The sequence below is a fragment of the Fusarium venenatum genome, assembly GCF_020744135.1.
Source record: "Fusarium venenatum strain MPI-CAGE-CH-0201 chromosome Unknown EDB82scaffold_1, whole genome shotgun sequence".
In the NCBI taxonomy this organism is placed as follows: Eukaryota; Fungi; Ascomycota; class Sordariomycetes; order Hypocreales; family Nectriaceae; genus Fusarium; species Fusarium venenatum.
In genome coordinates this window covers 3,702,809-3,716,224 of record NW_027072129.1, presented here as the reverse complement: position 1 = coordinate 3,716,224, position 13,416 = coordinate 3,702,809, and the positions used below count along the sequence as shown (strand labels likewise).

At 48.0% G+C, this 13,416-nt stretch overlaps 5 protein-coding genes across 5 annotated transcripts; 1 reads left to right on the top strand and 4 right to left on the bottom strand.

Annotated features, from left to right (window-relative positions):
* Nucleotides 1–177: 177 nt before the first annotated feature.
* EDB82DRAFT_519987 (uncharacterized protein) lies at nt 178–2,081 on the bottom strand (the record flags this gene model as incomplete). Its single annotated transcript, XM_025731134.1, has 3 exons — nt 178–795; nt 851–947; nt 1,003–2,081. 3 exons carry the CDS (start codon nt 2,079–2,081, stop codon nt 178–180), a joined length of 1,794 nt encoding a protein of 597 aa, XP_025590190.1.
* Nucleotides 2,082–5,200: 3,119 nt separating this feature from the next.
* On the bottom strand, nt 5,201–8,010 carry EDB82DRAFT_519986 (Vps16, N-terminal region-domain-containing protein; the record flags this gene model as incomplete). The annotated part of the gene is made up of 6 exons (XM_025731135.2): nt 5,201–5,452; nt 5,505–5,586; nt 5,660–6,902; nt 6,948–7,444; nt 7,495–7,759; nt 7,866–8,010. The coding sequence occupies 6 exons, from the start codon at nt 8,008–8,010 to the stop codon at nt 5,201–5,203; spliced, it is 2,484 nt and encodes an 827-aa protein (XP_025590191.1).
* Nucleotides 8,011–8,283: 273 nt separating this feature from the next.
* EDB82DRAFT_37317 (autophagy-related protein 16) lies at nt 8,284–9,261 on the top strand. Its single transcript, XM_025731136.2, has 3 exons — nt 8,284–8,501; nt 8,601–8,938; nt 8,987–9,261. Exons 1-3 carry the CDS (start codon nt 8,417–8,419, stop codon nt 9,158–9,160), a joined length of 597 nt encoding a protein of 198 aa, XP_025590192.1. The 5' UTR covers nt 8,284–8,416; the 3' UTR covers nt 9,161–9,261.
* Nucleotides 9,175–11,106, bottom strand: EDB82DRAFT_37333 (histone-lysine N-methyltransferase, H3 lysine-79 specific). Its single transcript, XM_025731137.2, has 2 exons — nt 10,343–11,106; nt 9,175–10,290 (listed from the first exon to the last, which is right to left on the bottom strand). Exons 1-2 carry the CDS (start codon nt 10,894–10,896, stop codon nt 9,363–9,365), a joined length of 1,482 nt encoding a protein of 493 aa, XP_025590193.1. The 5' UTR covers nt 10,897–11,106; the 3' UTR covers nt 9,175–9,362.
* A 563-nt stretch (nt 11,107–11,669) lies between these two features.
* On the bottom strand, nt 11,670–13,030 carry EDB82DRAFT_532334 (uncharacterized protein; the record flags this gene model as incomplete). The annotated part of the gene is made up of 3 exons (XM_025731138.2): nt 12,373–13,030; nt 11,775–12,318; nt 11,670–11,690 (listed from the first exon to the last, which is right to left on the bottom strand). Exons 1-3 carry the CDS (start codon nt 12,858–12,860, stop codon nt 11,670–11,672), a joined length of 1,053 nt encoding a protein of 350 aa, XP_025590194.2. The 5' UTR covers nt 12,861–13,030.
* Nucleotides 13,031–13,416: the final 386 nt, after the last annotated feature.

Genomic DNA, 13,416 nt, shown 5'->3' with positions numbered 1-13,416 from the left:
TTCTACTACAGGTAGTAATATATATATATAATATCCGTCAACGCCTTTCTGCCATGAGAGCCAGGACAACCGAACGAACGCCATGACGTATAAACATGTTTCTCCAAGCGCCGTCTTGTTTACCAGATACTGGCCGAGCCCCGCCTATATACGAGCATCTTCGGTCGATGGACCTTTTCATTGACGAACTGTCGCGTTGTTCTCATTTGTGTCCGGTTGTGCTGCGGCATCTATGCTGGTCATTTCGCCTTCTGTGGCGCTCACTGTACTGCCGGCGCTGCCGTCAAAAACCCAAGGTCCAACATTATTTCGTGGGGTGATTGGTCCCTCGTTGCCGCCTGGGGGAGATGGCGTTCGACTATCGCCGAGCTGGTTTGATCTTCGCGCACCTGAGACCGCTCTGATAGGCAATGGCTCGGAGATGGCATGATTAACTTCGTTTCGTTGGGGCGTTTCGGGCGTAATGCTGACAGTGACATCCATGTGATCGCTGTCAACAGTATTTGATCGCTCGGGTGTCGATGTTCCAGAACTAACTACGGGGGCGGCTGGCTCTGGCTCTGGTTCTGTTTCCGGCTCGGTGTCGATCTGTGCTGGTGTTGAGGCTTCTGCCTCAGCTTCGTTCTTCATTTGTTGCCACTCTTCGGCCAGCTCATCGACATCAGCTTCTAAGTCGGCGCCAGCACGACAGTTGGGGCAGATGAAAATGGGGTACTGGGGAGAGTTGAGTAATGATCTCACACACTTGAAATGCCATGTGTGCGAACAGGGTGCCACGAATAGAGATTGACAGGGCTATGAGTAATCGTTAGCAAAACGAACAAGGACGGTTGGTATTTGGTGAGCTTACGGCAATAGAGCTCAAGCAGATGGAGCAGTCTTGAGAGTTAGTACCTGCTGCTGCTCCACTAGAAGCCATTGTCTGCAACCGCTTATGCGCAGCCATGCTAGTAAATGTGTTAGCATTTGAAACTTGTTGGAAAAGGTAGACCATAGACTTACTTAAAAGTGTTGAGCTTGTTTTGCCAACCACGGTTCAGCTCGAGGCGCATCTTGACGCATCGAAAGATCATTTCCTCTCCCCCCTTGAAGTCAATTCCGAGCTGCACGATGTCGCCATCGTTGACCGGGAAAGCTTTACTTTCTTGCGAAGGCGGGCTCAAACGAATATGGTTCAAAAACGTGCCGGAAGAACTTTTGACGTCCTTGATGTACCATTTTCCATCCTCGTACCAGAACTCGCAGTGTCGACGACTGACGACCTTACTCTTGAAACCGACGGGGGCGGCTGACGGCTGATTACCAGGCATGTTAGACATGGAGTGGCTGTCTCGCTCCGAATAGCGACCAACGCGAATCTTCTCGGATCCCGTAGGCAAAGTCCTGGAAATGGGGGGAAACGTCAGGGACGGACGTGTAGATCGCGGGTCGTAGTAGGCCGAGAATCGAATTGACGGAGTAGTCTCAGGGGTGGATGTGCCCCCTTCGCCCGTGGTGCCGGACCGCGACCTCGTGGTAGGCTGATCTTGGATCATGTCGGCGGTTGCAGTTTGAGTATCTGCTGCTGCGGTCGAGGATTCAGGCGCAGGGTTGGTGGGGTCGTCGACGTCGGAAGAAGCCAAAGGGCCAGAAGCAGGCGCAGTAGAAGATGCGTAAGGAGAGTCGTTGGCGACGGGAGCAGGAACAGGGACAGAAGTAGGTGGCAGCGCAGGTATCGAAGTTGTGGTGACCGCTGATGCCAAATTCCTCACGGGATCGGGTGTTGAACTGACGAGGGTCAAGTGGTTGGCGTTTTGGTTCTGGGCTCCAGTGGTGGATGGTCCACTCGTAGTAGGCGAATGGCTGAGAGATCGCGTGAGGCTAGAGCCGTGTCGGTTGGGGGACGTGCTGCGTGCGCTCGCTGTTCCGGTGCCAGGTCCAGAGCCTGATGAAGAGTTGTGATGGCTGTCGCGGGAAAGAATATGGTTTTGTGTATAGTTGCGCAAATAACTGAGACCTCTAAGACGGCTGGGTCTCGAAGTTGAAGTGGACGAGGACTGCGAAGGCCCCGTGGGCGTTGAAACAACTGGCTGAGTAAACATGATTGGGGGAGGGATAAAACAGAGTAGGCAGGCGGCACCCAAAAAGACAAGAGTGAAAAAAGGAAGTAACAAGCAGTACAGAAAGAGCAGGGACCCTGTTTTAGGTGGTTGCCGACTGCAAGGGTACAACTTTCAAGCAGAAAGCAAGAAAGAGGGGAGGAATTTGTAAATGGAGATACAATAGGTAGGTATTTGAGCAGGCAATTCCAAGGCGAAGTACTTCCAAGAAAGGGAGAAGCAAAAGGCGGCGCAATGGCACTGTAGCGAGAGGCGAAGCTTAATTTCAATCTAGCCCTTGCTTTGATCGATTGACTGAAGGATCAGTTTTGTTTCTTGCTGTCTTTACTGTATGTCTTGTTCTTTTTTGGCTGAAGACGGCCAGGTGACTGAAACCTTGGCTGAGACAGAAACAGATACAGAGACAGTTGTTTGTTGTTGACGTTGGAACAAGAGCGTATCCGGACGATACGATGGGAACGGTTATATGAGGAAGAACCCGTGTGATGACCAACGTAGGGAATATACGAAGGAAGAGGAGGAGTATGCAAGAGTTGGTGATATTACTCAGGTTATTGATTCGCTTACAAAGGCGGCAAGGGAAAAGGAAAGGGTCTCGTTTATGTATACGAATAAATTGTTGGAAAGTTGAATTGTTTGTCCTGCTTGTCTTTTTCTGTCGGTCTTGTCTCGCAGATCGGTTCTAGACTGGGGGGCGATGGTTCGTTCCGTCAGAGACAAAGACAAAATAAAGAGGTGGACACTGAATGGAGGGAGAGTTTCTATTCCGACGCAGACTCCGACATTGGACGACGGGAAAGCAAGAACAGGAAAGAGAAACAATTGAAGAGGAAGACTGATGTTAAGAGAGAAAAGATTCAATAGAGAAGAAAAATAAGGGACTTCGAACTAGACCTAGACCTGGACCTGGACCTGGACCAAAGTTGGAGGTTGGGCTGTCTCGATGAGTTCATTACCTTTTTCCTTGGTGGACAGTAACATTAACAGTGACAGTACCAACAGCACACACCTAAACTGTACAGTGGGCTGTGGCGGCATCGCTCGGGGCCGGGGGCGTAAACAGGGGATCTAAAGCTGCTGACAGGGGATGATCGACTCGATTAGTTCTAGCGGCGGTCTCTTAGTTTGGAAATCATGGACTGGACTCCCTAAAGAAAGAGGGGACGCTCAAAACCCCTGCAATGACAGACGCAACGACCAGAAAGAGGTCCAAGGAACAGAAAAAGCCAAGGAAACGACGTAATGATGTTGAGAAAAATTTAGAAAGAAAAGGGCAGGGAATTGTGAATTGACATTACAGCCTTGTAATTCTGTTTAAAGAGGAATTAATCCCCGATATCAACAAATCCACTCTATACCTAGTAGTATCCATAACTCGTGCCCAACATTGACTTGTTTACCTTACTTAGTACTGTGCATTTAGTCTCATCACTAGTGGACAATCAAGAATTAACTATGCAACTAACTGGTGCAACAACAAGGGTTTTAACTGGACAACCAAGTGGTTCATGGAGATACCATCAAGATCACGCAGTACGCTGCATACAGCCACGTGATCAATTCTGCAATCAAACGTGATTCGGCTCGGCCGTTCTGGAGCTGTTTTCTTGGACCTATCCCTATTCTATCTATGTCTGATTAACTCGAATTCTCCTTTTAACATTGGGTAAGGCAAAGCGTCTTGGCAAGAATGAAAAGCAGGGTCCATTATCGGAAATGGAGTGCGGATCCTGATCCCTTCTTGCAGAAGGGTGGCCATACCTACTACTTCCGTGTGACATGACTTTCATCCCAACGTTAGAGATACCATCCAAAACGCCACGGTATTGATGTGACTTTTCTAATCACAGCTTCACATACGAAAGACTATTATTCGCATCTCTCCCCCTATTCCTGATCGTCTTTGACGTCTTGGTAATCATCCACTTTGCCCATTAGAAACGCTTCACTGCAACTCAAACGCCCTCGCCTACTTCTAGAAAACAAGTAAAGGAGAATTCTCACCAACCGTTTTTTTGCTCCCCGAAAGTCCCGCCGGCTGCGGCTTAAACTCAACTTACACCTCGAGCTTTGGTAAATATGTTTGCTGCTAGAATACATCTGTCGTACAATACCTAAATAACGATTATTTCTAAAAGAACCGCCACCACCAGATGCTTCGAGACTTTCTGACTATGACCGAAAGAGGCAAAGAGTGCTTGAGCTAACATTGGCAGACAAAAATAACCACAGGAATAGCAAAGAGCGAAAAGAATAGGGGAAGGGTCTGCATTTACTGCGAAGCTAATGTCAAGATTTTCTCTCGAGTCTTACAATTAATATCCAGCAACAAAAAGCAAAAGTCTCCGAGTTTGTGACATCGACAAATCGTATCTGTATCACCTCAAACTTGCCAGTTCCCCAGCTCTACTACCGAGGTCATCCCCCACACGGAACTATAATGTAACCCCCATGATATCATCATCCTACCCTCCCATTCTGCACTGCAATTCTTCTCCCTCAACTCAGCTGTCATGCCACCACCACCAAAAGCATAAATCATCTGCTGTTTCTTTTTTGTCACTACAAAACAAGCGTGTTTCGGGACTTCCCGATCATAACGTTATCTAAACTCACGTGAAACCCTGGGATTGATGCCCATCGTCCCACTTTCAAACTCCATCCTAGACTGTCATGAGACACCTTGAACAGAGACATGACTCTTTACGTCACGAGATCAGTTCATTTCATCACGCGAAGGGTTATTATGAAACGGCTGCAGACTTTTTTGCATTCCAGTCAGTCTTTTATGCCAGGGCTGGCTAGGGCTGTACAGTACTGTATCTATTCAAGGGGTCAACTTTGACGCCTCAAGAAACGGTTCAGAAGATTTGGAAACCCTTCCCACATACATTTAACTAGGTAACGTCAACTATGCAGCCACTGACACAGGTGCAAGGCGTCAAACTCATTTTAGTTCGGATCACTGTTTGTTTAATTGTAGTAAGAGATGGGCGTCATGGTTATAATAAGTCTAAATATGTGCTTATTGTGAAACTGTAGTGAAAACGACGAGCTATATATGCCTCTAAGAAATTACTACCCATCAGGTATGTTTAACTCTACTTCTTGAAGGCCGACTGCCCTAGCCGCTCAATCTCTCTTCCCTCCTGCGACCCCTTCCCTGCATCCTCGAGAAGCCTCGCCCACGACTCGCTATCCTTGAGTCTCACAGCTTCTTGCGCTGCCTTTACACGCATCCCGCACTTCTCGTACATAGTGATGGTCTCACCAGCTTCGAGTCCTGTGCATTTGGGCACAAAGACTGATGCTACCCTTGGATTGCCTGCTTGTAGAGTGAGGTTGAAGAAGGGCTATGTTCTGTCAGTTCCAAGTCTCACTCCATGGATCTATGTAGTAACTCACCTCCCAACCAATGGGGCTTCTCCTTGTCTTGGAGATCTCCTCAATCTCGTTCCAGTCTCGCTTGGCTACTAGTGCTCGTAATCTGCAGGAACAAGGTTAGTCGTTGATGAAAATAGCCCGGTACCATGGAGCTCTTGTAGAGAAGGTCCACTTACCGAATCCACCACGCCACTTTCTCAGGGACCTTGAACTCGCTTTGGATCTTCTTAGCCCGCCCGTGATAGCCCAGTCGAATAAGCTTAAACATGGTTTCGTTGACGCTTAGCCCCGTAAACGTATCTGTCAGATCCCGGTCAAAAGCTTCCTGCATACGAAGCAAAGTGGTGGCCTCCTTCAAGGCGTGAACCTCAAATGAGGACTCCTTTGAGTCAGCCAATAGTTTTGCTGCCAGAGTCAACTTGTCAGATGATGTGCGGGCATCAGGCTGCTTGAGAGATTCCCGGATAAAGACATTGGCACCATCTGTTCGTCGGTCGTCTTGGTAGTAAAGGTCTTTGAGCAACGTATTATCGCCTTCCTCCATAGCCAAAGCTTCTACCAGGGCTGTGGCCGCAGGTCGTGCGTTGATGATCCTGAAAAATGCAGCAAGAGGAAGTTTTTTCCTTAATTGCAACAGAACTGAGAGTATGAGGTCTGTGTCACCACTTTCGACCGCTTTGTCAAGAGCAAGCTCATCCTCCTCCATGCTAAGAAGGAGCGGGACTTGTTTACCACCGCGAGGCTCATGATTAAGGAGTTCTGTTGCAAGCCGTCCCTTTCCTTCTTGGTACGCTGCTCGTGCAATCTCTTCAAATGATATTCCAGGCTTGCCGGACAGTCTCTCCACGATTAAGCGGCAAATGGTGTCGTCGTCCTCGCCTCCCACGCGAACCTTGCTCGACGCCCAGTGCACATATATTCGATCTGTGGGAAGCTTGAGATAACCCGCAATCTTTAAGGCGAGAAGATACTCGTGTCGGTTGAGCAGTCGCCGGATAAGAGCCTCTGGCGTCAAGCGATGGTACTGCTCAAATGATAGAGGCATTCCAACTTCGTAATATCTGACAGCGTTCAGTACACGCAAAGTCTCGCACATGTCAACGAATTCGTCGCTGTTATAGATATCAAGCACAGACTTTCCAAACGAGGCGGCCTTGAGCAGACGTTTCTGCCAGTGCGTATCAAACTCGCGTCCAGCTGCGTTGACACAGGTGTCCACGGCTCCTGTAAGGTTGGGTCTTATTAATTGAATGTAATCATCAGCCTTTGGAGACTGAAGTTCAAGCTGGCCTACGGCATCTAGCAAAATCGAGGCTGGGGACGAATCTGAAGATTGGCCAAAGACTTCAAGAGTGTCTCGTGGAACTCTCTCCAAGAACTCGCAAAAGTCATTCGTAATTAAGCGGGCACCATCGTGCTCTGCAGGATGTTAGTTAGTGATCCAAATGAGACAAAGTTACATACCGGAAACGACATGTACTCGTGTGCTATCGTAGATATATGATGAGGAAGAATCGCCAGGTCCAATAATGTGCACCTCATCTTCCCAAGCAATAAGGGCGTCAGAACCACACCATTCGACATATAGAGGGGGTGTCTGTGAATTCGAGTCGTGTTCAAACAATCGCTCCTGGAAATCACTCGAGATAACATGAGCTTTGCCGTTCATAGCATAGAGATTCACGTAGCGTCCATCTGGTGAGACGCTGATATGACTGAAAGGTCCAATATCGAGAAAGCGATCTTCGCAATCCGTGGCATCGACGACGTAGACCGTCTTGCCAACACCCAGTAACACCTCAACAGACCTGGATAATGTGTAGTTTGGTGAGATGATTGACCATGCGTTGATTTCCCCTTCTGGTGTCTGTGCAAGAGCCTTAGGTCGGGGCTCGGTATAGGACGAGACTGTTATGAGGGTGTTATTTCCTAGGAGTGCTACCATGCCATGGTCGTAGAAGCTGTATCCTGTTAGTCATAGATCCGGGGCAGAAATAGTTTGCAGACATACCGGCACGATTCAACACTATAGTTGTCGGCGCCATGGCCGAGAGAGAACTGTGTGAATTCGCCTTGCAAATCATAACAACGGACATTACCATCAGCAGTAACAACTAGTAAAGTCTCATCCTCGGACCATCCGAGTCCTTTGATGGTGCCATTGTCCCAAGGAATGCTGCGCAACTTCTTTCCAGCAAGACTGTAAATGTCAATTGCTGGTTTTGCTGACCGCCCCGGTTGGTATGCTAGGAGCTTTGTATCGTCGCGCCACAGTGCTAAGAGGTTGGTCAGCTCTATCTATTGGGAATTCGAACTCATCATGAGAAGTGAGCAGTTCATGATAACTGAGTTATGCTGTGCCTTTGTAGCATAATCACTCACCTAATGCTCCTGCATATGGAGCTCCAGCAACGACATAATTATCCAAGTCGAGATCTTGGTCGAATACAGCTGTATACTGCTGTGTTTTGCGGAACCACCTGTCCCCGACACTTTCCCAATCGGCTCTCGCGTGAAGCGTATCCATCTCGCGATTATCTCATGTTGTTGCCAAACCTTTTTTTAAGTGGTGGTGACGAGAAAATGTGCTTATAGCTGAAGATAATGCTCCAGCTGTGTGCACTACAACAAGTACAATCAATGTATGAGAGCAGGGAGCTTGGGTGCTGGCTGCATCATACCGTCCGACGTAAGTGGAGGTTGCTAGGCGTCCATGATACGGCTATTCTCCGGCTGGGATTAGCGGTCGGGTAGCTCCTTGTCCCGCTAATTTTAGGTTTCTTTTGGCGGTTGGTTGGTTGCATCATCTCACATGGCAGCACCAAATGAGCGGTGCAAGTCATTCTCTCTCTCATATTTCAATCTCAGCCATCTAACTTTTCCATCAACACCGATATTCTCCATTATTTCATCCAAAACCCTTATTCTTCGCAATGCCCAACTGGCGCGACCAGTACCTTTCTGGCATCCAAGATGCAGAGCTCAACAACCCCGTCAACATGGAGCTGGTTCAAACATGTTCGTATAAATCAACCCCACCTAAACCCCTCCCTCATTATGCGACATCATCTCATGAGGAACGACCACACCTTGTATAAGTCTAACAATGATCACAAGGTTCGCAGATGGCAGATCGCATATCTGCTCTCGAAGCTGAAAAGAATGGACTAGAAACCCTGGTCACAACCAACGGAAAGACGACTGCGCGACCGGCCGAGCCATCGACAAACGATCCAGGTGTCGCACAGCTGAAACAAGACCTCGCTGAAGCTCTTCGATCAAAAGGTGTCACCGAGAAACGACTGCGTGCAAGCGAGGAAGAGTTGATGCAGTTACGATCCAAACACAAGACGAACACAAGATCGATAAGAGACCTCATAGCCGACAAAAACAGTCTTACTACCAGACTTGAAGACAGAGACTATGAGCTGAGGGAAAAACGCAAATTCATTGAGGTGCGTATTGCATCCCGAATGTCAGTTCTATACTCACAACGACACTAGCAAGTCCAAGATGAAATGATTGCACTAAATCTCCAAATGTCCATGGCCGAGAAGGAAAGAGACAAAGTCAAAAAGGAAAACAAGGAGCTCGTCGACCGATGGATGAAGAGGATGGCACAGGAAGCAGATGCCATGAATCTTGCCAACGAGCCCCTCTTCGAAAAAGGACGATGATCGACTATCGGTCAGACAATAACAGCAAACAGCCAAAGCTCGGTCTAAGGAACAACGCTCGATATCACGAAAAACAAAGTACTATATGGAGTATCCTGTGAGTCCGAACATATCCTCATACCCATCGCTGATAATGTCCATCTTCCAACCCAATCTTTCTTACAACGTACTCTTCCACTGTGTGCTGACGAAGCTCTATAGTCTACTTTCGCGTCGAAATGAAGTACGATCCTCCTGCATTAGTCCAACTCACATAACCCTCAGGGTATATGCATTCTTCCACCTCCAGGATGGTGCTACCGACGTCGTTGATGTTGTGGTTGTTGCTCTTCTCGGCGACAAAGGATTTGAGGGACACGACCTTGCAGCCAGACTTGAGGTCGAGAAACATTCGAACCAGGTCATCGTTGAGCTGCGATGTGAAGGCCTTGTTGTTGACAAGGACCACGTCCGCACGTTTGAGTGCCTCATGGATGGGCGCGTTCTTACGGAAATCACCTCGTTCGAGATGCACCTTGCCTGGTCGGACTCCCCACAACATGCAACGCGCATCAAACTCCTTCTTCTGTTCCTCGGCCAGGTTGCAAGCATTCTCCATCATTTCACAGCCCCAGCTTTCACAACCAATCTCGAGGGCCGCTTGCAAAACCACGTTTCCGACACCTGAGCCCAAATCGACAAAGACCTGACCAGAGGTCATTCGAGTTTGCTCTACCAGGACCTTAGAAATGAATGGGTGTAGAAGTTCGCCATAGACATAGTCGGTTCCGTTCTCGTACTTGGAGAGGAGTTCCACCTTGAGAGCCACTGTCCGGTCATAAATTTGATCAAGTATGAAAGCCACGAGATGCTGAGGGAGCTCATGCATTTTATCGAGGTTTTTGGCAATTACACCGTCGTCGACTAGAGCACGGAGCTTCTCGTTGTACTCGCGCAAAGCGGCCTTGAAACCCATCAAATCCTGAATGTTTCTGTTGGAAGCCTTTTCTAGCCTTCGGATGATGCCGCCGTTTGGATTTGTAAAGGGCTCGGCTTCCTCTTCGGTGAGGTATGTCTCGGCTACATGGCGAACTACCTTGATGCTTGCTTCAACGGCATCGATTTTGTCTTTTCCCCATACTAGCTCGTATCTGTAATAATGTCAGCTCAATATTCTGGGCGTGAATAACCAAGTGAACTCACTTCTCGCGGGGTTGCAAGCTAGGATATTGCAGTTTAATAGCGACCTCGTCCTTTTGAGCACCCATCACAGGTACGCATTTGTGCTCAAGCGATGCCACATCCACGGCATGAATGAACCTTCGGCTTTCCATGCGCTCTTCAAAGGCCCTTACGTTCCTCAGCTTCCGGTTGGGGTCGACGAAGCCACTATCTTCTGTGCCCTTTCGCTGTCTTTTTGTGTCAAGGGTCATCCATCCGTCATCTTCGCCATCGCTGTCTTTGTCGAATTCGATACGATCGCTCGCTGGTGATTTACGCGACACAGAGGGGGCCTTGCGCTTACGTTCCAGACGCTTCTCATCGGATGAGGAGGGGTACGGCGAGTGACTAGCTTGACGTGCCAGAGGTTTCGGAGAAGGACGGTGAGAAGATGAGGAGCGCGATGCTGAGCCACTGAGGGCAGGATTCGGTTTGGGTTTGGGTTTCTGAGCAGGTCGGTCGACGACAACCTTTTCGATCCTGATTTTGGGAGGGTCGACCTTGTACTTGTTGTTCTTTCCACCGAACAGACGCATCGTGTAGTATTAGCAGGCTGGCTAGGTAGTCCTGGTGAATGAAGGTCAAGGTATCGTAAGGTGCAAAGACGGGTCAGCCTTGAGATTGTGTCAGGGATGGAGGGGTTCGCGGTGGCGTGCGTGTCGTAACTCGGGGCGTCGGCAATGTCGCGCAACGAGTGAGACTAGAAGGTAGATTAAGAAGAGGGTAATAATAAAAGAAGAGAAAGGAAGGTGAGAAGCGAAATTGGCAGTTTCCAAAAGAGTAGGCGAAGTTGGGTAGCGAAGTTGTGGTTGTTCTCGTGACTGAGTCTTCTTCGTTCAGTATAGCATCGTGGCACAAAAGATTAGTACTACAGAGAGTAATGGAGAGGCAGAGTCCAAGTTGCGAGGCGAAGTTGGCTAATAGGTGCAGGTGAATCCACCACGAAATGATGGCTGAATGGCTGCCTTTTTTCTCAACGAGAGTGGAGTTACATCAGCTGCCTTGAGTTGGGTTATGATTATGATTATGGGGGGCAGGGGCCAGGGCATGCACGCTGCAGGAGGTCCAGCCCAGGCCCGGTTCTCTTGGTCCCCTGAACTCGGGTCTGGCGGAGGCCGCTAGGCAATTGCCCCCGCTGTTATAGATAATAGATGCCTGCTGCCCTGAATTTGTTTGCCTTGAAAGAAGGGTTTTGACTGGTCTAAAATCTCAAGGTGGGTCACATCAGGCACGCGGAATCTTTCCCTTTCAGCCGCAGCTGCTTACCCTAAGGCTATCATGATAAAAAGCAGGATTTTGTAGTTGCATCTCACATTAGTGGTTTCGATGCCTAGAATAAGGCAGTAAATGGGAAATGATCTTCTCTTTTTTGTTATAGTACAGTCTATAGTCTTACTTACATATGTATACTTACCTCTCGTCTGTGACCACAATCCTCACATTCGGTGTAAGAACTCTTCTCATCGGTTCCTAGAATCGTAACGGATGTTTCATGATCGCATTTGATGTGAGGACTCTCCAAATCGATTCCTCGAGTCAAAAGAAAAGTTTTGTACTTGCCTTTCATCTCCTCATCGAGTCCTTGAGGTATCACTGGAACGGGACTTTTGCATTCGTCAGGTGTCTCACGAATCATTCTGTCATCATTGGCCATGAAATCTTCAAAGGATTGCATGTCCCAAAAAGTGTCGTGAATACCGTTGGCAGGAGGTTGAAAATCCGGGGACTGAGCGCACATAGAAAAGTAAGCAATAGCTGATGTGTCAAAAATTTCGCACCTGGGCTTGGATCCAGTAAGGTGTGCCACTCGGTAGTACTCTCTGATATATGCTGACTTGGTGGTGTCTGTGATCTTTTCATTCAGTTCATCTTTGAAGCTTTGGAAATCCTTGATAGTCCATGTTTCTTCACAGACAGGCAGAGCCAAATTTGAAAAGTCAGGCCTGGTCGTCGTGTCTCTGGGAATAGCCATTAGATGAGAATGCGCTGTGGGCTTGCGATTCCAGTACTACTTTTCTGCAAGAGAAAGAAAGTGTTCAACGCAAAGTGTTGATTGTGGGTCGTGGGGAAAGGCCTGGAAGTATTCGAGACCTGTGTGTTGATTGTCATCAGACACATCTTTTGCTACAACATCATGTTTGAACAGTTTGTGAACATGGGCATAGGCAGGGTGTTGTTCGTTTTTGGATTCGTTTTCTTCGATAATCGCAGCGTCTGGACCAGTAGAGCTTTGAGAATGACGAGAATTGGGATCCGATTCCGAGTCTGGCTTGGACAGCCGAGTTCGAGTTCGAGAAGTCTCCAGTGGCGCTGTGCTCTTTTTTCTGAGCTTCAACGGAACTGGACTGTCGTCGACATCCCTGTTCCGCTTCCTCTTGAGCGGCCGAGCTAGAGGTTCCAGTGTCTGCAAGGGTGACTCTTGTCTGGTGGGAGTGGCTGGCGAATTGGGACCTGTTGGAACAGGAGTTGCAGCTTTTCTTCTAGAGCGTGCGTAAGCCATGGCGTATGATTTTGAGTGTGTTGATTTTGTTTGTTTGAACGAATTGTGCTTGAAGTTTGTGTTTGTGTTTGTATAGATAGCTTCTCAAGAAATGTTGAACCTCTTAATTATTAAATGATCAAGGAGAAGCCTTGAAGATTCTTTGTGATGAGAGGCTTTGATACTCGAGCACATATTCACTGCCTACTGACTCTGAAAAAGCCTGGCTTCGAACATGAAGCCGTTTTTAGTGTATTCTTTCATGGCCTCGAGTCCAGGAATAGATGCCTCTGTTCGAGAACTAGAATCACCAGTTTATAGGAATAACAAAGACTCACCATCAAGATTAGTGTGTTCAGCATCAGATCTGGCACCATTTAATTCATCAAAGAAGAAGCGACGCGGAAAGAATCTCTATAGTACCTCGGATGACATAAAAATTATTTGTTTTTCTATATATATATAAATACAGTGAATGAATAACAAAGTAATAATTTGTTGGTTGAAACATAACCGGCCGTCCAACACACTCCAAGATGACTGATAGCAGAATAAAACCAAGAGACCCAATGTCCGA